Source organism: Aspergillus candidus (genome assembly GCF_002847045.1).
Source record: "Aspergillus candidus strain CBS 102.13 unplaced genomic scaffold BDW47scaffold_22, whole genome shotgun sequence".
NCBI lineage: Eukaryota > Fungi > Ascomycota > Eurotiomycetes > Eurotiales > Aspergillaceae > Aspergillus > Aspergillus candidus.
This window is the reverse complement of record NW_020194027.1, coordinates 31,458-53,957: the sequence shown is the minus strand read 5'-3', so window position 1 is coordinate 53,957 and position 22,500 is coordinate 31,458. Positions and strand designations below refer to the sequence as shown.

The 22,500-nt window shown below is 56.5% G+C and overlaps 7 protein-coding genes across 7 annotated transcripts; 4 read left to right on the top strand and 3 right to left on the bottom strand.

Moving 5' to 3' along the window:
* Window positions 1–351: 351 nt before the first annotated feature.
* Window positions 352–1,021, bottom strand: BDW47DRAFT_105631 (uncharacterized protein). Its single transcript, XM_024812611.1, has one exon. It carries the CDS (start codon window positions 928–930, stop codon window positions 409–411), a length of 522 nt encoding a protein of 173 aa, XP_024672012.1. The 5' UTR covers window positions 931–1,021; the 3' UTR covers window positions 352–408.
* Window positions 1,022–1,328: 307 nt separating this feature from the next.
* Window positions 1,329–3,327, top strand: BDW47DRAFT_131677 (Zn(II)2Cys6 transcription factor; the record flags this gene model as incomplete). The annotated part of the gene is made up of 2 exons (XM_024817369.1): window positions 1,329–1,387; window positions 1,446–3,327. 2 exons carry the CDS (start codon window positions 1,329–1,331, stop codon window positions 3,049–3,051), a joined length of 1,665 nt encoding a protein of 554 aa, XP_024672011.1. The 3' UTR covers window positions 3,052–3,327.
* A 256-nt stretch (window positions 3,328–3,583) lies between these two features.
* BDW47DRAFT_30643 (alpha-galactosidase) lies at window positions 3,584–5,988 on the bottom strand. Its single transcript, XM_024818711.1, has 2 exons — window positions 5,192–5,988; window positions 3,584–5,131 (listed from the first exon to the last, which is right to left on the bottom strand). Exons 1-2 carry the CDS (start codon window positions 5,896–5,898, stop codon window positions 3,589–3,591), a joined length of 2,250 nt encoding a protein of 749 aa, XP_024672010.1. The 5' UTR covers window positions 5,899–5,988; the 3' UTR covers window positions 3,584–3,588.
* Window positions 5,989–8,069: 2,081 nt separating this feature from the next.
* BDW47DRAFT_117522 (ketoacyl-synt-domain-containing protein) lies at window positions 8,070–16,136 on the top strand (the record flags this gene model as incomplete). Its single annotated transcript, XM_024815088.1, has 13 exons — window positions 8,070–8,593; window positions 8,672–9,306; window positions 9,374–9,486; window positions 9,534–9,963; window positions 10,019–12,651; window positions 12,709–12,805; window positions 12,867–12,892; window positions 12,964–13,821; window positions 13,872–14,153; window positions 14,214–14,288; window positions 14,348–14,679; window positions 14,751–15,237; window positions 15,288–16,136. 13 exons carry the CDS (start codon window positions 8,070–8,072, stop codon window positions 16,134–16,136), a joined length of 7,341 nt encoding a protein of 2,446 aa, XP_024672009.1.
* Window positions 16,137–16,326: 190 nt separating this feature from the next.
* BDW47DRAFT_125699 (ornithine carbamoyltransferase) lies at window positions 16,327–17,424 on the bottom strand (the record flags this gene model as incomplete). The annotated part of the gene is made up of 1 exon (XM_024816430.1): window positions 16,327–17,424. One exon carries the CDS (start codon window positions 17,422–17,424, stop codon window positions 16,327–16,329), a length of 1,098 nt encoding a protein of 365 aa, XP_024672008.1.
* A 760-nt stretch (window positions 17,425–18,184) lies between these two features.
* BDW47DRAFT_125698 (mitochondrial ATPase complex subunit ATP10) lies at window positions 18,185–19,328 on the top strand (the record flags this gene model as incomplete). Its single annotated transcript, XM_024816429.1, has 2 exons — window positions 18,185–18,567; window positions 18,623–19,328. The coding sequence occupies 2 exons, from the start codon at window positions 18,185–18,187 to the stop codon at window positions 19,326–19,328; spliced, it is 1,089 nt and encodes a 362-aa protein (XP_024672007.1).
* Window positions 19,329–19,646: 318 nt separating this feature from the next.
* On the top strand, window positions 19,647–21,762 carry gatA (4-aminobutyrate transaminase gatA). Its single transcript, XM_024812610.1, has 4 exons — window positions 19,647–20,116; window positions 20,180–20,215; window positions 20,317–21,479; window positions 21,542–21,762. Exons 1-4 carry the CDS (start codon window positions 19,872–19,874, stop codon window positions 21,586–21,588), a joined length of 1,491 nt encoding a protein of 496 aa, XP_024672006.1. The 5' UTR covers window positions 19,647–19,871; the 3' UTR covers window positions 21,589–21,762.
* The last annotated feature ends 738 nt before the right edge of the window (window positions 21,763–22,500 follow it).

The following is a 22,500-nucleotide window of genomic DNA, read 5'->3' as shown; positions in this document are numbered from 1 at the left end:
TATAATACACCATCTCGCGATATGATACTAGTTTTTACTAGTGCAGTAAAGGAGCAGGTCAGCCTGCAACCATGCGAGTCAACATGATAGCATAGCATGATCGCCGCTGTACGCAATGGATGGCCAGGTGCGCCGTATATCAACCTCCTAATACAACCAGTGCCTCACCTCAAGCAACTTGACAGCTGGACCCGATGGAGGACAGATTTGAAGCCAGGCTATGGTCTAAACCTTGAAGTACGTGGAAGAAGTGACTGGAATTGACAAGACTAACAATATTGACGAGATAGACGGAGGCGTAGAGAAGAAGTTGAGAAGATAGAAGTAAACCAGAAGTAACACTGCCCTGTTGGGGGACAAACCACCTGATGATCCCTCGTCACTCCACAAATCCTCCAGCTCTTCAGTTCATCCGATGGTGATCATCGTCGCTAGGTTCAGACTTTGCACCATGGCGAGCACGGCCAGTCCACTGATGAGTATCTCTTCCTTCAGCGCGTCCGACATCTCGCCGACGATCTCGAACGACCCCACCTCGGATGTTGAGAGCAGTTTATTTCGAAAGCGACATAGGACCTGGCTCCCAGAATCCACCAGCTGGAAGTCTCCCGTGACAGCTCCATCCGATTCCCACATGAGCATTGACTGGCTCTCTCGACTCTGGAACCGGTAAGTTCGCGACCAGAGACTGTGACGCTCTAGGCGGATCTTGGTGCCGTCGATGGCTAGGGTCACCTCGAAGCTGGTCAACTTGAAGGATGCGCTACTTCGCCGCGCCAGTTCACCGGAGTTGGGTCCCAGATGGACCATCTGCATCTGGGGTACCTCGCGAGACACCCGCACGCGGTATAGAGGGGTGCGGTCGTCGGAGTCTAGAAGGTTGAGGTACCTCTCCTGGTAGTGGACGTGGATCATCTGGATAGGAACCATGGCTTGGGTGGAAAGGGGAGGGTGGAATGCTTGGTTTGGGTAGAAGAGAGGGTTCAAGTTCGTGCTGGATGCATACCTACTCCGGCAGCCATTCTGGGGTATTTATGTTCAACCCTTCCCTCTCTACATGCCATGATATCAGTGAAAAGCGATGGCAATTGAATCACCCTGGAGGAACCAATGGGGAAAGATTTCACCCCAGCCGAGCTAATACAATCCTGCGTTCTCATACGCCCGTTCGCGAACAAGCCAATCAGGATTTCCAGGGTGTTGGGGGCGAGGCGCAGTCATCCACTGTCAGCTTCGACAGACAAGTTGTGGCATGGAGAAAACAATGTGATCGATGATAGTTCATGGTCAATGACCCCTCAATAGCTCCGGTAGACCCAAAACGCGACATGGCTGATCAGACTCAGAAGCCCCGACGGCGACGAGGGGCAGGCTGTCGCACTTGCCGGTAAACAGTCCAGTATCCCATACCGATATTCTGAGCTTGGATTGATTATGGGTGATAGGATCCGCCGCGTCAAATGCGACCAAGGTCGTCCGACTTGTCGCCGCTGTGACTCAACTGGTCGTGCGTGTGATGGCTACGAAGTCACCAACAGTTGTCCTTCAATGGGTCAGACGAAGCGATGTTTACAACCCAAACCATCGTCTCCACTGGCGTCCTCGGTCGGGAGCCCGTTGGAATTGTCTCTGGAGGAGTTAGAGGCCTTTCATTTCTTCCGCCAAAACTCCGCACACGAGATCCCCAATTGTTTCCCGTCAAATTTGTGGGAACGGATCATCCTTCAGATGACCCACCAGGAGCCCTCAATCCGTCATGCAGTGGTGGCAGTGGGGTCACTGCATCGGAGATCTCGGGGGATGGCTGGGACCATGGGCAGCAGCGGAGGAATGAAATGGAGCCAGGAGTTTCCCATTCTACAGTATATCAAGGCGCTTCATCATCTTCGACAGCGGCTGTCCAGGACGCACGACCCACTGGCAGCTCCAGTAGCCCTGATAGCCTGTCTGCTTTTCATGTGCCTGGAGATGTTGCAGGGGAACCGCATGGGAGCTGTAGGACACCTGCGGACGGGACTTCAGATCCTTGCTGGAATCCCCTCTTTATTCGCAGGCCACTGCCACCAACTGCCCCATCGGTATCTTCATCTCCAGTCCACCTTTTCGACCACCCTTTTGCATCAGGTGGCCGCCCAATTTGCCAGCCTTGACTTGGAAGCCACTATGTTTGGGGAACGCTCGCCTGTCCTGCATTTGGCGGCACAAGAGGTCGAGATGCGCGGTAGGATGGCCCTGCCGGCCTCGTTCTCGAGTGTCGATGAAGCACGGATTTACCTCGAGATCCTGTCCAACCGTCTACTCTGTCTGCGAGGCGAGCTCCTTCAACTCGCCGAAAAGCACCTGCACTCCCGTGATGTCGGATGGGTGGTCCGGCACTGCCAACAGCATGCGCTGGTACGAACTATCGACCTCACGGACCACCCGAGCCTCTTGAACCACGTGGCACAGCTGCAGACCCACCTCGCAGCCTGGCTTGTGGCCTTCCGCAGTCTAACGATGAATCCGCTGTATGGATGCTCACGCGCGACGATGCTGCTCGAGATGCGTCAATTCTCCATGGCCTTCGTCGCAGCCACTATCCGCGAGACCCAGGAGGTCCGCTGCGATCAGTTCCACCCCCAGTTTTGGCGGATGGTCTCCATCGCCCGCCGATTTGTTCACAACCTCATTACCGCACAGCCGAGCCCGACGTTCACTCTCGTCTCGGGTGGGATCCACTGTCTTTACATTGTAGCCACCAAATGTCGGGATCCCACGACGCGGAGGGAGGCAATCATGTTGCTGCGTCAGATCCCCTGCCAGGAGGGGATGTGGGATGGCCCTCTGATGGCTCGATTTGCGGAACAGCTGGTAGAATGGGAGGAGAGCATGGCCCAAGGCATTGCGGGCAGGCGAGTTCATACACCAGAAGATGTGTCCGAAGCGGCCCGAGTGACTGATGCTGTGCTGGTGGGAGTGGACCGTCCAGGCCGTGGCAGACTGGTCTGTGCCCGGCACCTGCACGAGACGACGGGAGAGTTGCTTTTAATGGAGCGAGAGTTCACCTTATGATTGGATTAGGTGGTTTGCTTCACCAGAGAAGACCGAAAGTCCGCTAATGATACCTCGGACCCTACTTCCCAGCAGATTTTCGCTGGGGACACCAACGTGCAGTGAGACAGCCCCACAGATAAATCATGGGATAATGACAGGACTGAGTGGTGAAAGAGTGGTGAAAGACAGACGCTCTCCTATCGGAAGATTCTAAACCATTTTAGCGAGGAGAAGAAGTCTTTGGTTGTCACTCCCATCCGAGGCTGGCAATCAGACCAACAACGTGGTTTTGATCCTTGGGCATCACCATGTGGGAAGTAGTATCAATCCCGTCTAATCATACCTCATCGATCTATCAGATGTATTTGTATTATGAACTAGCCTGACCGAGGTAGGAGGCCTTTCGGACACAATGTGACCACAAATATGGGCTATGGTGGAACGTCCTTTGAAAGATACATCAAGATACAATCCTATCGTCCAAGAATTCGTCGTCTACAAATCTGGTATAATTCAGATATCCATATACTTTCTACAAAATAGAGATCCCCTAGCCTATTCTCTCTCGAGAAGCACTACACGACTGGCATAATCCGACTTGAGAGAATACTGCAGCCCGAGATTCATCAAGGTCGCCCCCGTATATGTCGAATTGCCATCCACCCGGTAGGTGGCCTTCGCCTCCAACCCCTGCAGTCGAAGCCACGGCACAGCATGGTTGATGAGAGCGCGCAGCTGGAAGATGAAGAGGACCGCCTGTGAGCCGTCCTCGGAGATGAATAGCGCCGAGGGCCAGTTCGACTCCTCGGGAAGACGTAGGCGCCACAAGTCTCCGGTCAAAACGATTGGATTCACCTTCTCCGCCAGGGCAATGAGCCCCGGTAACGCGGCGCGTTCTTCCTCGTGCAGCTCCTCTGGGTTCAGCTCCAGACCGAATGAGCCGCCCATCATGGCGGCGTGGGCACGGAACTCGACGGGCACGCTGCGTCCGGTCTGCTGGTTGGGAACGGCCGATATGTGGGCGCCCATGGCACTCGGGGGATAGGCCAGCGACGTGCCCATCTGAATGGCAATGCGTTCCGCACCGTCTGTGTCGTCTGACGTCCAGATCTGAGGGAAATACTGTAATACCCCGGGGTCGAACCGGCCACCACCTGATGCGCAGCCCTCCCACAGGACGTCGGGGAAGCGCGATGTCAGCGTGTCGAACACGCGGTACATGCCCAGCATGTACTGGTGATCTGCGCTGGGGGAGGAGGCTTCGTGCATCCCGCGGTTGTGGTCCCATTTCACGTAGGAGATGTCCGCGCTGCGGAGAAGGGTGCTGACCGTGTCGATGATGAAGTCTTGGACCTCGCGCAGCCCCACGTTCAGCACCAACTGGTTACGCTCAAGGGTTCGGGGATACGACCCTGCATGGAGGACCCAATCCGGATGCTCGTGGTAGAGCACCGAGTCAGGATTGACCATCTCGGGTTCAACCCAGATGCCGAAACGCAAGGGAGTTGACGTATTGGCCGCTTTCAACGCCGTGACCTGGTCAACCAGCGGCTTGAGGCCATCCGGGAATCGTTCCCGGTTAGGCTGCCAGTCGCCTAGTCCGGCGTTGTCGGACAGTCGGGGGTACTTGTTGCCAAACCAACCGTCGTCCATGACGAAAAGTTTAGCTCCCAACGCCGCGGACTCTTTCGCCAAGTCATAGATGCTGCTCTGGTTGTAATTGAAACTCAGCCCTTCCCAGCTATTCAGCAGCACAGGACGCTCGCTCGTGCTGAACTGGCTGCGCATCAGATGTTTCCGATAGAGCCGGTGCAGCGAGCGAGACATTCCTCCGATGCCGTCCGGCGAGTAGACGGCCACACACTCGGGCGATGTCAGCGTCTCCCCGGGTCCGAGGCGCCAGGAAAGCTGGCCGGGGTTGAAGCCCAATAGCGCCCGGGTGAATCCTTGAGAGCCCTTCTCGACATCCACCGAGAAGGAGCCCGTGTAGACTAGAGAAAACCCCCAAGCCTCCCCTTGGGACTCTGTGGTGGAAGGGTGCACGAGCGAGAGAAAGGGATTGTGAAGATGAGAGGAGAAGCCGGTACTGCTTCCGAATCTATTTATTCTTCGTTAAACAATCGTCTTTGTTTGACGACTCGAAAACGTATCAACTCACCCTTGCACGCCGTACTCCACCGCTCGCCTCTTCCGCTGAGCCTCCCTCGCCCAGTCGCCTCGGAGACTGATCATATCCAGGTCTTCGAAGGGCAGATCCACGCTTAAACTTGACAGGGCTTCGACGGTAATATCCCCCTCGCCCTTGTTGGTGACGCTCACACTGCGCACAATCGCATCGTGTCGGGGGAAGATGGAGTAGGACAGATTCGCCGCCACGGCACTGTGGTCATCGTACAGATGCACAATCAAAGTCGTTACGTCCTGTTCGTCCCCAAAGGTAGCAGGCAACCCGGGCAGTGCAGGCTTGCCGGGAACCACGGTGTGCGACTGATACTGCAAGTTGGAAATGGTATAACCTGGCGACTGGCGAATGCGCACCGCGGGAATGCGAAAGTCGCCGCGTCCCTGGTCGGGGAACTCCCGGCGCACCCGACCGGACATTCCCACCCAACCATTGACCTCTGGTTCGATGGCGGTCGGGATAGCGCCGCTGATGCTGCCGCCGAAGTGGTCCGACACCAGATCGCCACTTGCCTTGTCGACGTGGAAGAGGTAGGAGACATGGTCTCCGTGGAGAGCGAAATTGGACCCGTCTACCACGACAGGTCCATGGCTGGAGTCCACCGTGGCAGCCTGAGAAGTCTCAAAGATTGTCAGAATGCTGACCGCTGCAGTGACTGCGGCACGCCCTGAGGGCACTCGCATCTTGTTGAACTGTCGAGGGGGAGGGGTAGAATATGCTGCGGTGCTAAGGGGAATTTGTTTTGGGAGGCTTTACACACCCTTAATATGTGTTCGCCCATTGTAATGGATCGGCAAGTCAATTCCCGGTATGGACGCGATGGATCCCCCTGCATAATCAATTTTCCCAGTCGAGTCGTACCCTCACGCAAGGGTGGGGAAGGGGAAACGTCGGCTAAATACAGACGAAGTCATTATCTCATGGTTATATCCCCCAATCGTCACGGACCGACTCCGTGGAGTGCGGAGAAACCAAAGTCGAAAAATAAATGGCCAAGGTTTGCTAAATCCTGAATAAAGATTTAGTGGTGATTGCTTGACTCTCCATGCATGGAACTGATGTCTCTCAATCCCAACCCAGGCCAATAGTTCATCCAGGTGATCAAATACGATCGAAGCCAAGCCGTATTCGGGGTTACAAGTAAGGTTAGCCCCGTCAGACGTGGCATCTTGCATGATCCGGGATCTTTGGGAGATTTGCGAGTCAATCGTTATTTATCCCTGGTCCGTCCGAAAGATCGCGAAAGGACTGAGCCAGTCAACAGTCTGGGGATGGATGTGGGGTGATAGTTTCTACCTCGATATTAGTCCAAAGAGACGGGTTGGATCAACCAGATCGACCTTCTCATTTCATGTCGACCAAGTCTGTGATGGCTGATAGCAATACTCCAGTCTATGACCCAAGCACACACACATACATACAAACGAGTCGCTGCAAATCCATAATGTTTTCACCAGAAGGTTGCGCTGCCCGCTGGGATTGTCGATGGGCCAACAGCGCCGAAGTGGTGCAGTGTCTAAAAAGGGACGCAGGGGCCCTCTGCGACAAAAGGAGCATCAATCAAATCAAGGTCTCTAGGTAATGAGTGGCTGCATTATAGTGGAAGAAAACACCCAATGATTTGAATTGATATTGGACATTCCAGCGAGGGTTTAGGGTCAAGCAGCCTAAAGTGCTTTGCTTCAGTGTTAGGCAGTTCAAAATGCGTGTGGGTAATTGATACATGGCGCGTCACTATACAGTACCAGCTGCCTATAAAGTGAATCCATCTCCGCCTCTGACACTTAGAATTCTGATTTCTTTCTTCCTGGCCTACTTCGTAGTCGCTCAAGGAAGATGCCCGCTCTCCAAAGCCGGTATCCACACCAGGACCCACTGGCCCGACAACGAGCTCCACTTCTGCATAATTCGTGGAAGAAGAGGAACTAAAACTCCCGGACTCAAAGATTGACCAGTAGCTGCCAATTACAGACTGGGGGCAATTACAGAATCGGCGTGTTTCACGACTGACGGAGGGATCCCGACAGGAAATTCTGTCAGGTCTCGGAATCGCCCAATCAATGGAGATCTTTACATGACTGAACACGGCGCGTGGAGAAAAGGAGTGCAGAACGTAGCAGCAATAGAGTGGCCTCTTCTGGTCGGCCCAACGATCGTGACGTCCGAATTCCCCATACTCTCCAGCATCAGGTGATTTGAACAAGCCCTATGCATGGAATATCGTCATCACATGTCACCCATACAAAGACTGATAGCAGTCACGAAGAGCTCCCACTGTGTGACTGGGCGGGGATATGTGAATTGGCCGTGCGCCATTGTGGACCCGGTCTGTAGCACCAGGAGCTAACTTGTTTGTATAAAACCCAAGCGGTCAACGTTGCAGCTGTTTTGGGAGAACTGTTTCGAGGCCACGCCCATGCCTCGCAATTCACCTATCGCAGGTCGACAAAAAGACGAGATGAGTCTGCGTTCTGCTGTCTCATTGTGTCCTCCCTAGTAGTCAAGGCACAAGATGCATGGTGGCTTCATTAGTGGCTTGTATGACTTGGAATCGGGGCCAGGCTATACCCGCATTCCGCCTCGTCATACCACTGCAGATTCCACGTTGGAAAGTACCCGGAAACGAGCAAGTATATAGGGCGAATCTCAAAAGCGGGCTGTTTCCAGAGCTGTGGACCGTGGCGAGCTGTATGCTTCTCCTAGCAAGAGCGGTTCAATCACAGGATACAGCTTGGCTATAGTGGTTCACACTTACCTTTCTGAGAAGCAGCAACACTCCCGGTCCTTAAAAGCTAGAACCAACACAATGACGAGCTTCGACCAATCCATGGAGCGCGATCAAATGGCTGTGATCATGCAACCCAATCGACCACGACCCTCCCCCATTGCCATTGTTGGTATGGCCGCCAGACTCCCCGGTGGGGTGAACTCCTTGTCGAAGTTCTGGGAGTTCTTGGTGGAAAAGAAAAATGGCGTCTGTGACGTTCCTGACACCCGCTACAATATCGACGGCTTCTATCACGAAAGTCTGCCGTACTCAGTCCGGTCGCGCCGGGGATATTTCCTGGACGAAGATTTGGCGATGGCGGACCCATCCTTCTTACCAGTGTTCGAGCACGAGTCTAACCGTGAGCCCGGAAATATCGATCCGCAGCAGCGTCTGTTGCTGGAGGTGGCCTGGGAGTGTCTGGAGAATGCAGGGCAATCCCACAATTATCGAGGTAGGAACATAGGCTGCTACACAGGCACGTTCGGTGGCGACTGGGCGGAGTTAGCTAGTAAGGACCACCAGCAGGAAAATCGTCTCTACGTGTCAGCAACGGGGAACTTTTCACTGTCAAGCTGGCTGGCATGGAATTTGGATCTTCGAGGACCAACGTGGGTTTTTCTTTTCTTTTTTCTTTTTCTATGATCCAGCCATATGCGCGGTATCTTCTCATCCATCTCACGAGACAGGATGACGATTGAAACCGGCTGTTCGTCGGCCATGGCGGGCGTTCATGAGGCTTGCCTCTCACTACAGGCGGGGGACTGCGAGGCAGCGATTGTCGCCGGTACCAGTCTAATCATTTCTCCCACGCTGCAAAGCCACGTTCAAGACGCAGGAGCCATTTCCACGTCTGGTATTTGTAGGACATTCGACGCCGCAGCCGATGGGTACGGACGTGGGGAAGCGCTCAATGCCATTTTGATAAAGCGACTCGACGACGCTATCGCAGACCGGGATTGCATTCGTGCGGTCATTCGCGCCTCCGCTATCAACAATGACGGGAGAACGCCGCACATCTCGGCTCCATCTGTCGAGGGGCAAGAGCAGCTGATACGTAAGACATACGCAAAGGCCGGGATTGAGGACGTGGATCGCACGGCATTTTTCGAATGCCACGGGACTGGCACAGTAGCTGGGGATACTACCGAGGCGGCGGCCGTTGCTCGGGTATTTCGCCGTGGTATGTATCTCGGATCGATCAAACCTAACTTCGGCCATTCTGAAGGCGCTTCGGGCATCACTAGTATAATCAAAGTGGCACTGGCTCTGGAAAACAAGATAATCCCACCCAACGTGCATTTTTGCACCCCAAACCCCAAGAGTAAGGGATACTCCAGAGTGCTCTGCCCGGACAGACATGGACAGTGGACTGATTCCCGATGGGGTAGTTCCCTTCCAGAAAGCGAGCCTTGTGGTCCCAATAGAGCCCACTCCTTGGCCAGATGGGAAGGATGAGAGGGCTAGCGTGAATAATTTTGGCCTGGGGGGCACCAATGTGCATGTAAGCTCATGCCTCCATGCTTTGGAGTGGAATTTGATAGGCCCCAGGTGATTATGGAGTCAACGGCTTCAGTGCAGCTACCAGATACGCCCGAGCCCAGTTCACGATCACGCCTAGTGGTGTGCTCCGCCAGAAGTCAAGAATCCCTTCACAAACGAATTGATGATATCCTCCAATATATGCGCAGGTTTCCCGCTCGCCTGCATGACATCGTGTATACGCTTGGGGTACGACGAGAACATATGGCCCACCGCGCCTTCGCAGTATCTGATGGGAGGGTCATCGAATCAGCAGATATGAAGCAAGCCAACGGTTCCCATCCACCAACTCTCGTGTTTGCATTCACAGGCCAAGGCGCCCAGTGGGCAGGGATGGGCAAGGGTTTGTGGAATACCTTTTCTGTCTTTAGGGAAAGCCTGGCGAAAATGGATGACGCTCTGCAAAGTCTTCCGGAACCCCCTGTCTGGACCCTGCAAGGTGAGTGAAGCCAGCACTCCGCGCAAAAACAAAGTGGCTTATCAGACCGATGCAGACGAATTGCTTTGTACAAAGAACTTAGCGCGGATCAATGATGCCGCGCTAAGCCAGCCGCTATGTTGCGCTCTGCAGATTGGCCTCGTTGATCTCCTGGCGTCATGGGGTATTACCCCTGCTGTCGTGGTGGGCCATTCGAGTGGTGAGGTTGCTGGGGCCTATGCGTCCGGCGCCTTAACTGCACCCGCGGCTATCGTCAATGCTTACTACCGAGGCCAGATCATTCATACGAGGGCTCGCCGCGGCTCCATGATAGCAGTTGGACTAAACCGTCATGAAGTCGTCCCATATCTCCAAGGAGATGTGGTAATTGCCTGTGAAAACAGTCATAGCAGCGTGACGCTATCCGGAGATCACGAGAGCATTATTGAAATCATGAGTGTGATCCAGAAAAACCATCCGGATGTCCTCTGTCGGCAATTGCGCGTGGAGAAGGCGTATCATTCGCCGCACATGCAAGAGGTTTCTGGTTTATATGAAAAGAAGATAGCTCCTTGGTTGCCTGAGCAGGTTCCAATGATCCCAATGTCCTCAACGGTCACTGGAGCTATCCTCACGGAACCAGGGCTCCTCAACAGTAGATATTGGCGCCAGAACCTAGACTCCCCAGTCCTTTTCTCCACAGCAATCCAAACCATTCTCGATGACGCTCCAGAACCCCACATATTCCTCGAAATCGGCCCACATTCGGCGCTTTCTGGCCCGTTGAGGCAGATACTAGCCAGCCACAAGAACGGAACGGAATGTGTCTATGTCCCCAGCCTCAGAAGACATGAAGATCTGGTTAAGGCAATTCTCGACACTGCTGGAACCCTTCATATCCAAGGAATCGACCGGATTGACTTCGAGGCGATAAACGGGCCCGGGAGCCTGTTGGGGGATCTCCCGCCATATCCCTGGGTACGGACACGGCGGCTGTGGAATGAGAGCCGCTCGGTCCAGGCATGGAGGCTTCGGAGCGTACCGTTCCACGAGCTACTCGGAGCTCGAACGCTGGAGTCAGTCAACATCGAGCCGTGCTGGCGGAATATGCTCTCCCTGGTCAACGTCCCCTGGCTGGAAGACCACAAGATCCAAGGGAGGATCTTGTTTCCCGGAGCGTGTTACGTAGCAATGGCTGGGGTGGCCGTGCAGCAAACGACGTCGTGCGAAAGCTACCAAATCCGTCAGCTGAATTTCAAGGCAGCTCTGTTCATCGAAAACGATGAACCCGTCGAGCTCATTACCAGTATGAGACCGGTGAGAATTTCAGACCATGCCGAGTCCGAATGGTTCGAGTTCTCTATCACATCAGTGATAGGTAAGAGTGAGACCAAGCACTGCACGGGTCAAGTGCGCCCCGTGAGAAACACCTCGGTTGTCTCGCTAAAACCATCTGATGATTTGGGATACCCTCGTCGGGTGGCTTCAAAGTCCTGGTATCGGGCCCTCCGCCGGGCGGGCCTTGACTTCGGGTTACGCTTTCGGGGACTAAAGGATATCACGGCGGATCCAACCTCGTGTCGAGCCACCGCGACGGTTCGGACGATCGACACGGTGTCGGTAAGCCCATATATCGTCCATCCCATAATCATCGACCAGTGCCTGCAGCTGTTAAGCGTCGCCATGTGCCGGGGGCTGGGACGAAATCTGACCACGCGATGTATCCCAGCATTCCTCGAGGACTTCTACGTTGGGCCAACCTCGAGCGCAGAAGCACGCATCCATGCGTCCACTATGGCCCGTGAAGGTAACTTCATCCCGGGTAGCATGGAGGCCGCAACTTCGGAAGGCGTGTTTCTGTCGCTCACGGGTGCCGTTCTATACGCCCTTGACGACAACCCCCCGGGTGCACCCGAATCTATTGTGGCCCGCACAGTCTGGAGACCAGCACCAGAGTTCCTCCCCAGTGAGGTCCAACCGCAGTCATGTGTGGGAACAGACGTCGAGTTCGAGGCGGTGCAGAACCTGACCTTCCTCTACGCCGCTGAGACCTATGCTGGAATTGCAGATATCGACATTCAAGACAAACCCCAGCACCTTCAAAAGTATAGCCGTCTCCTCCGCTCCATGTCAGACGAGGCGGATGATCGACTCCGGGCCCTCTCGGAGCTATGCAGGCGCGAAAACATCGCGGTGCCACCCGGCGCATTTGCCAATCGAAAAGCATGCCTGGCCGCGACGAGCAATTGGCGCCAAGATGGTCAGCATACGTACGCGAATATTGTCTTCAGTGCCCACGCAGTCCAGCAGAGTTGTGTGGAGATCTTTGAAGGTCGACGAGACCCCCTTCAATGGCTGGTGGAGGACGACATCCTTCCGAGCCTATATCGAACGATCAGCCAGTTCGATCCGGCGACCGAGAGTTTTCTACAACGGCTGGGTCACTCCAAGCCAGGCCTGCGAGTCTTGGAAGTGGGGTCCGGTACAGGGGCGTTGACGGAACCCGTATTGCGCAGCCTGCAGACGCCCATAGGAGTGCCTCTATACTCCGAATACACCTTCACAGATATATCCGCCGCGTTCTTTGGTCCGGCTCAAGAGAGATTCAGCGCATCCAATGCCCTGAAATATGCTGTTCTTGACATTACCAAGGACCCCGCGCAGTTCGGGTTTGAGTTAGGGGCCTACGATCTGGTGATAGCCGGTAATGTACGATAAACTCCGTCCAAGAAGCCCGCCGAAATTGACAGCCGTTGTTCGATATAGGTCCTCCACGGAACTCCCAGCCTGAACCAAGCCTTGCAGAATATTCGAGCCCTCCTAGCGCCGGGGGGATTGCTCATGTTACAAGAAATCTGTGAACGTAAGAGCATTTGAGGGCTCCCTCCCGATCATTCAATGTGACTGTCCTAATCATGTTTCAGGATCTCCGCTGGCGGAATATGTCTGCGTGCGTTCTCACACAGCCAGTTCCATTGAACGAGAAAATCACCACCCAGTGCAAGCTGACTTCTTTCACAGGGATCCTTACCCGGTTGGTGGGTTGGCGAGAACGACGGCCGGCACGACCGGCCTTATGTCGGTGTAGATCGCTGGCAAGACGAGTTCGACACCGCGGGCTTCTCAAAGATAAAGTTTATCTCCCATAATCTGTCTGGTCAGATCGCCACTATGGTCACTCAGCGTCCATCAGCTGTCGAACCCTCCAAGTCAATCAGCATGCTGGCATCATCCTCGCGTCCGGCTCCATGGAAGATGGCCGTTGAGCGGGCTTTCGCCGCTGAGGGGTGCAAGGCCACCTGGTACAACCAGACCTGGCTGCCCCCGACGAAGGAGGATGTCATCTGCCTTCTGGATGCCGAGGGCCCGTTCATCCACGACATGACTGAAGAACGCTTTTTGACCCTGAAACGATTCTTTCTCGGCCGAACAGAGGCCATTACGCTCTGGGTGACCGCCCCCGCCCAAATCCACTGTCAGGATCCACGATATGGCGCGATACACGGGTTTCTCCGATCGGTTCGCGTCGAGCTGGGCAAGAGCTTCATGACCATGTTCGAGGTAGATCTCCAGGATGCGAGCGCCCCCGGTCACATATATCAGGTCTATCGGGAGCTCTGCTCCCAACGGGAGCTTCGACGTGGTAATCTCGAAACAGAGTATTCTGTTCATGATGGCGTAATCCATGTCCCCCGGATTTATCCAGTTGATCTCATCGCGGAACTCCCTCATCGGCCGGTCGATGCTCACACGCCCAAGCAGCTCGCTTTGGGACAAATCGGAGTGCTGAGTTCGTTTTACTGGATCCCCAAGGATCCCCCCTCACCTGGTCCCACGGACGTGGTCGTAGAGGTCAAGTTTATCGGCCTGAACTTCAGGGTAAGAATTTCCACGGTGTATGACCGTGGGATTCAGACTGACAGAAACAGGATGTGGCCGTGGCTCATGGTATCCTCGGTGCTCCACACGAGATCGGTCTGGAAGGATCTGGAATTATAAGCCAAGCTGGGAGCGAGGTGTCTAATTTCCAGGTAGGACAACGGGTCGCGTTTCTAGCACCAGGCTGTGGTGGCACCGTGATTACAGTTTCAGCCAGTTCTCTCCTGAGGATCCCAGAGAATTGGTCTCTGGAAGACGGGGCAACGGTGCCAGCCGTCTATTCTACTATCGTCTACTGCTTGGATTTTGTTGGGAGGTTGAAAGCCGGACAGGTGATGCTTCTTATGCCATCCAATCAAAGCGAAAGAACCCTGTAGCTGACTTGAAGCCAGTCGGTTCTCATCCACTCAGCCTGCGGAGGTGTCGGATTGGCTGCGGTCCAGCTCTGCCGGTTACGAGGAGCAGAGGTGAGTTGGAATAGTGGTCGGTACAGCCTTCAAACCACGTCAGGGTTGATTGATTGTAGGTGTATGTTACGGTCGGGACCGCCGACAAGGTAGAGTACCTGGTCAACACCTACCAGATCTCACGCTCGCGCATCTTCCACTCTCGGGACGCATCGTTCTACGCGGAACTCATGCGTGAGACCAACCAACGCGGGGTTGACATCGTCCTCAACTCGCTCTCTGGGGAGTTGCTGCATGTATCGTGGAACTGCGTTGCGAAACAGGGGACCATGATCGAGATCGGCAAACGAGACATTCTCTCCCATGGGATGCTTCCTCTGAGCCCGTTCCAGCACGGACGATCTTTTGTGGTAGTAGACCTCTTCTCCGTGGGGTCCACGTTAGGCCATCAGTATGTCCTCCCCCGATGATCCTTAGATAACGGTACCCTAAAGCGCCTAGACTGACTGACCTTAAACGCAGATTGTTGGAAGGCAACGTCCAAAGGTACATGGATGCAGGAGACATCGTCCCCGTTCGTCAAGCGAGCTGTTTCTCGGCGTCCGAAGTTGGTGCCGCAATCAAATGCATGCAGACGGGGAACCATATCGGTAAGATCCTCGTCCGAATGCCTCATCAGTCCGATCTGTCAGGCCTGGACGTGAAATCATCGGCTCTGCCCATGACGTTTTCCCCTGAACATAGCTATTTCCTCGCCGGTGGCCTTGGGGGCGTCGGACGGGCCATCTCCACCTGGATGGTGGAACAAGGTGCTCGGTATTTCACGTATCTCTCACCGCATGCCGGACAGACCGTTGAACACCGGGCCTTCCTGGCCGAGCTGGCAGCCCAGGGCTGCCAAGCCGTGGCGGTGGTCGGTCAGGCAGAGAACATGCAAGACGTCCGAACTGCGATCGCCCAGAGTGCCCGCCCGGTGCGGGGGGTGATCCAGTTGGCCTTGGACTTGAAGGTACGGGTGCTCCGTATGGGCTACGGCGTCGTTGCTCACCGATCGTACAGGACTCCGGTCTACAGGAGATGGCCTTTCCAGACTGGCATGCCGCCTATGCACCGAAGGCAAAAGGGGCGTGGAATCTCCACGAGGCCTTGGAGAAAACAGCGCTGGATTTCTTCGTGCTCTGCGGGTCTCTGGTTGGCGCGGTAGGAAATCGTAGACAGTCCAATTACGCAGCGGCCAACACGTTCATGACGGCTCTATGCCTATACCGCCAGTCTTTGGGGCAGCCAGCGGGGATCGTGGACCTCGGCGGGGTGGCGGACGTCGGCTACCTCGCCGACAATCCCCCGATCATGCAGTATTTCGAGGCGCAGGGGTTCAAGCTGCTCCGGGAGCACGACGTAATATTGGGTCTTCGATCCCAGCTGCAGCCCTGCACCATATCCCAGCCCTCGCAGTCCGTGATCTCCCGTCACCAGCTGCTTGTCGGGCTGATGTCGCCCAGGAAATCACTCGAGGACTACGACGACCCCCGTTTCCACATCCTGAGTAACATGCACACTGACGACAACGAGCCCAACCGGGGTCAGTCGGACGACGCAGGTATGAACCAGTTTCTCCTCCAGGTGGACGCAGATCCGAGCCTGCTGGAGCAGCCATCCACGGAGGAATTCCTCGTTGTCCAGCTCGGCTCCAAGATGAGCCCGACCAAGGCGGACAACCTGGTCGCGCTGGGGCAGCTGCCGATCGACTCGCTCGCGGCGGTCGAGATGCGGGCCTGGGCCCGGCGCCGGCTGGGTGTGGATGTTTCCCCCGCGGAGATCGCCGCCGCCGAAACGGTGCATGGCTTCGCCCAGTTGGCCATCCGCGCTCTCCGCGCGCGTCACAGTCAGATCGCGGACTCGTCGTAGACCTTGACCGACATGGTCCTTTCTGGCGGTGTCCCTTTTGCCCCCTGTCTCGCTTTGCAAGTCTAGCACATCAGTCCAATCGATCAAACAATCAATTACATTCAAACATTATTCCTGTAGTAACTAGGACAGAATAGACCATAGTCGTAGTCATGCTGTTCGGTGTCGTTCTCCACCTTTACGGGCCCGTTCATTCAATGCGGCCCCGATTCACCACCAAGCCTTCCAGGACCGCGATCGCCGCCCAGAGTCGATTCTCCGCTTCGGGGAACACGAGGGAGCGCGGCCCATAGAACACCTCGTCACTCACCTCCTCCGGGTGACGCGGCAAGCAATGCATGAACTTCCACCCTGGCTTGGCTCCGCCCCGCTTGGCCAGATCGGCTGTGATCTGGAACCCTTCAAAGTCGGCCAGACGCCGGCGCTTGTCCGCCTCCTGCCCCATGGAGACCCAGGTGTCCGTCACCAGAAGGTCCGCGCCCTGGACCGCCTCCTCCGGGACATTGGTCCGGTGCAGTTGTCCCGCACGCGGGGCCCCGGTCCCCTGCCGCGCCTCCTCAATGACGGCGAGCATCCCCGCGGGGATCTCGTAGCCCTGGGGCGTCGCGACGGCGAGGTCGACGCCCATCTTGGCGGCGGCGATGGCCATGTCGAACAGAACATTGTTGGCATCCCCGACCCAGGCAATCTTCAGCCCCTCCAGGCCCAGGCAGGAGAGGCGGTGGGCCTTGGGGGTGAAGGTCTCGTGGATGGTCTGGAAATCGGCCACGGCCTGCAGCGGATGATAGCGGTCACACAGCGCGTTGATCACGGGGACCGTCGAGTGCTTGGCCAGATCCGCGACCTCGGCGTGCTTGGCGACGCGTGCGACCAACGCCGAGACCATGGACGAGACGACCACGGCCGTGTCGTAGGACGACTCGTTCACCCCGAGCTGGATATCGTCCTTGCCCAAGAACATCGGATGACCGCCCATCTGGGCCACGGCCCCCTCGGTGGAGATGCGGGTCCGCGTACTGCGTTTATTGAAGATCATCGCCACCGTTTTGCCGGTCAACGACCCCGCCAAGTTCTGCTGGATGGAGCCCGACCGGCCGTCCTTCTTATGAGCGGAGGCATTGCGCACGAGGGTCGCGAATTCTGTCGACGTTAGATCGGCGATGGACAGGAGATGCCGGGGCGCGAAGGGCGACGTTGGCGGGACCGCCTGGGCTGCCGAGGCGAATTGACGACGCCAGGCGTGCGCTGTATGAGCGCGAGCCGATCCCGGTAGACGGGAGATCGACATGGTGGGCGATCTGACTGGAAATGAGCCGATGGGCAATCGGATCGGGCGAGGTATGGGACCAGAACGGTTCTAATTCTCAACTGACAAAGAAGCAGGAAATGGAATCGTCAAATGTCCGAGAACGACCAAAGCGAGGAATTGGATGGATGAAGGTGAAGATGAAGTCGTAGATGGAGGGGAGGAGTGATGACGCAAGAGACAAACCGGGCAAACAGGGAAGCCCGACGGCCTGAGGCAACCGGCATGGCACCCGCTTGTTGGGGATGGACGGCCTCTCCAGCATTGACGGTCGGCAGTCCATCCTAGTGGGTGGTCGTATCGCGTGTTCGTCTGCTCAATATACCCTCGGTGTAGAACCATGATATGGCGGGCTTCACTCTCGGTATCTAGTCATTCTCCGAGGCACAACCACCCGGAGGAGGGTCAGACATATATCATGGAGACTGGCGAACAAACCAGACACACCGCGATCCCTGTTATGACCAACCCTGGGGTGTTGCTCACCACTCGACCAAAAGGCATACTATACTGAGCACTCTTGCTCAGTATCCCCAAGCACGCTATATATACTATACTCTAAGAGACCACAGCCGAACAATCCTCCGCCTCAGGCATCCGTCCGTGGCGGCAGACAAACCATGCAAACAACCATCGGGCTGGATCGCCGCGGCGGTCGCAGATTTCAGTCCATCATCGCGACCGATTCGGTGCTTTCCCTGGGAACGAAACGAACCCCCCGACGAAGTCCCTGCAGCTCACCATGTGGCGATCTTCGCTCCCTCTCGCGCCTTTTCGGGATGTCGCGGTGCGACCGCATGCCCGCTGTCTTCGATGCCACTTCCGCCGTCCGATTACCACCACCACTGTCCGCCCGGTGACTGCATCACGGCGCGCGTACAGCACCCCAAGCCCGGAGAGGAAGCCTGCCGACCAGCCCCTCGGTCGCAAGGCAGTCGAGTTCCAGCAGAATGCCTCTCCAGCCTCGCCAGCCTCCCCAGCGGTGCCTCCGACGCTCGACCGTCCCATCGGCTCCGTGATCCCACCCAGCCCCGGACAGAACACGGGGGTGGATGACCGATCCCTCCGCGAGCGACGGGATGATTTTGTGAACTACGACCGTCATCTCGCCCGACGGCAGGAACTGTATGTCTCTCTGGCTTGGTGAGCGGATCGATTCTAATGGAACGTGGGAGCATAGCACAAAACAGGCGGCGAAGCCATATTTCCAGGAATGGTCGAATATGAAGTATCACCAGGGCAAGACGTTCCAGTCCAACACCCGTCTATTTAAACGGGACAAGGCGCTCTACTTTCCCAACTTGCAGGGCATCACCCTCGCCTCGCCGAAGACCCCCCAGGATACCACCGCGGTGCTGCAGGGTCGGGTATCAGTCGTGAGCCTGTTCTCCAGTGTCTGGGCTGAAGCGCAGGTCGCGACATTTACGGGACCCGAGCAGAACCCGGGCCTCGCCGAGGCGCTGGCTAGTGGCGGCGTGGGCAGTGATGGGCTGGCGGCGCAGACCCAGACGGTGGCCATCAACCTGGAGGAAAACACACTGAAGGCGTGGCTGGTCCGGATGTTCATGTTCCAGATGCGGGCGAAGCTGCCGCCCGCCCAGCACGAGCGATACTTCCTGGTACGCAAGGGGCTGACCGAGGAGTTAAAGAACGCAATTGGGATGATGAATAGCAAGGTCGGCTACGTCTATCTCCTGGATGATACCTGTCGCATCCGCTGGGCGGGCAGCGGGCTGGCAGACCAGACAGAGCAGGAGGCCTTGAACCAGGGGGTCCGGCGCCTGGTGCAGGAACAGCGCGTCCGCGTTGAATCCTCGTCGCCGGCCGCGGCTTGGACCGAGGGGCCCGGATCGGCCAGTCGGCAGGCGCGGGTGGTGATGCCGTAGACGTCTGTTCGCTGTGTACTATATATGATTATAGAATCGACCTGTATATATTTTTTCTCCCTCGTATATCTACATACATAGACACTCTCCCTTGTATATCTACACATACACACTCTCCCTTGTATGTCCCCACACAGACTATGTTAACCATTTGTCATCGCAATCCAGCATCGCCGAGTCGGGAATCCGAGTTGCTCCATCGGGAACGCCGAGCTGCGTCGAGCTCCGCCCGCGGTGATTGGCCGCCACCGCCGACGGTGGGTTGGGATGCGGGGAGAGCTGCCGTGGTCGATCCAATTGATCGCCTGCAATTCTTATCATCCCAAGGGCAAAAGCTCCGAGACGGCCACCTTGCGTGGGTTGGGGTTGCTATATAAGTGGACCGTTGTCCGCAGGTGGTCTGTCTCAATCGCTGTTGTTTCCCTGTCGTTTTTCTTGCTCCCACCTCTCTCCCCTTCTTCTCCGCCGAGACCGATTGCCCGGTCTTTTCCTTATCTCGTACCGCATCTTCCCCCCGCCCTCCCTCGACTTCCCACCGTCCCCATGGCCTCCATCGCTCGCTCCAGCCTGCGCATGCGCCCGGCGATGATGCGCGCGCCGGTCGCTCGTGCCTTCGCCACGACCGGCGCCCGTCGGGTGTCCTACTTCCCCGAGGAGCCCACCGTGCCCCGGGTCGTCTCCGCGATCCCCGGCCCCAAGAACAAGGCCGCCGTCGCCGAGCTGGACAAGGTCTTTGACGTCCGCAGTGTGAACATGTTGACCGATTACTCCAAGTCGCACGGGAACTAGTAGGTGTCACGCTTCGGGGGACGAGAGCGAACGGCGGGATGACGGCTAACCCGGTGACGTAGTATCGCCGATCTGGATGGCAACCAGCTGTTGGATGTGTAAGCACTGCCCATCCCTCAGAGTGATCAGGGGAGAACAAGAAAAGAAACAAAAAAAAAGAAAGAAAGAAAGAAAGAAGAAGCAAGCTGACAATCACCAGGTATGCGCAGATCGCCTCGATCCCCGTGGGCTACAACAACCCCCACCTCAAGGAGGTCGCCACCTCCCCCGAGATGGTCTCCGCTCTGATCAACCGCCCCGCCCTGGGCAACTTCCCCTCCGCCGACTGGGGCCACATCCTGGAGACCGGTCTGCTCAAGGCGGCCCCCAAGGGCCTGAACCAGGTCTTCACCGCCATGGCGGGCTCCGACGCCAACGAGACGGCCTACAAGGCCGCCTTCATGTACTACCGCCAGCGCCAGCGCGGTGGACCCCAGACCGAGTTCACCGAGGAGGAGCTGCAGAGCACCATGCGCAACCAGGGCCCCGGCTCCCCGCAGCTGTCCATCATGTCCTTCAAGTCGGCCTTCCACGGCCGTCTCTTCGGCAGTCTGTCCACCACCCGCAGCAAGCCCATCCACAAGCTCGATATCCCCGCCTTTGACTGGCCCCAGGCCACCTTCCCCACCCTCAAGTACCCGCTGGAGGAGCACGTCCAGGAGAACGCCCAGGAGGAGAAGCGCTGCCTCGAGGAGGTCGAGCGTCTCATCCAGGAGTTCCACAACCCCGTGGCCGCCGTCGTCGTCGAGCCCATCCAGTCCGAGGGCGGCGACAACCACGCCTCCCCCGCCTTCTTCCGCGGCCTGCGGGAGATCACCCAGCGCCACCAGGTGCTCTTCATCGTCGACGAGGTCCAGACCGGCGTCGGCGCCACCGGCAAGTTCTGGGCCCACGACCACTGGAACCTGCCCACCCCGCCCGACATGGTGACCTTCTCCAAGAAGGCCCAGGCCGCCGGCTACTACTACGGCAACCCCGCCCTGCGCCCCAACAAGCCCTACCGCCAGTTCAACACCTGGATGGGCGACCCCGCCCGCGCCCTCATCTTCCGCGGCATCATCGAGGAGATCGAGCGCCTGGACCTGGTCAAGAACACCGCCGCCACGGGCGACTACCTGTACGCCGGCCTGCAGCGCCTGGCCGAGCGCTACCCCGAGCACCTGCAGAACCTGCGCGGCCAGGGCCAGGGTACCTTCATCGCCTGGGACAGCCCCCGTCGGGACGAGATCATTGCGAAGTCCAAGGCCGAGGGCATCAACATCGGCGGCAGCGGCCAGAACGCCATCCGTCTGCGTCCCATGCTGGTCTTCCAGAACCACCACGGTATGTCTCCTTTCTTCTCCCTCCGGATTCGTGACTATGGCTAACTTCTTTTTCTTTTGTAGCGGATCTTCTCCTGGAGCGTGTTGAGAAGATCATCCAGAAGCTGTAATTTCTTTTTTCTCTTTTCGAGTCGTCATTTTCGGCCCCTTTGTCTGCCTGGTTGGTCATCGTGGGTTTTACGCAACTGGCGAGATCCGGAGGGCTTCCGGACCGCCTGGAGTTTTTTTGCTTGGGTTTGGGATTTGTCTTTGAGGGATGGTTAAAAGCCTTTCGTAGGGCATGGAATAATGAATGGACGTGTTCTGATCCTGTTCGAACTGTATTATCCTTCTGTGGAGGTCCGTAGACGTATGTTCTTCTGCCTGACATTTCTTACGGGGGTAGCTAGGCCGAGCTGCCTCAAGGATACTCCATCATTACTCCTCCACAATGTTTCATTCAGGGATTTCTTGATTTCTTGATTGGTATCAATTTTTGAACTTCCACTTGAACAGGTTACCAATTCAAGAATCAGGATACAATTATACCATCACCATGATCTCAATGCACAGTCCATCCCGCCATTCCTTCTCTAGAGACCACCCCCGGCTTTCTGTTCAATCCAAGCCTGGATATCAGCTATCGTCATCCACCTTCACCTCCTTCTCCTCATGACTGTATCGATAACGCGGATGGCCAAGCCAGTTGCAGTGGACCTTCGAGTCGTAGCAATGGCCCACGATGGTACTAGTCGTCCTTCCCTTTTTGCAGTACCATTGTCCTGCCCTGAGTTCACCAAGATCAAAGATCAGCATTTTTTCCGTAAAGCAATCCAGTCCCAGCCATATCATCCGCATATTTGATGCCGGGCATCCCGCACAGCGGGCGTATATCGTGCTGATCTGGTAAAGACCCTTTTCAGACTTCGTTCCCAGTGTGGACCTCGACTGGTAATGAGGCTATGCTCCTCTCCCTTCTCGAAGCACGACCATGGTTGTTCCTAGCCCTGGTGGCCTGTTGTCATCCATCGAACTGGCTGTAT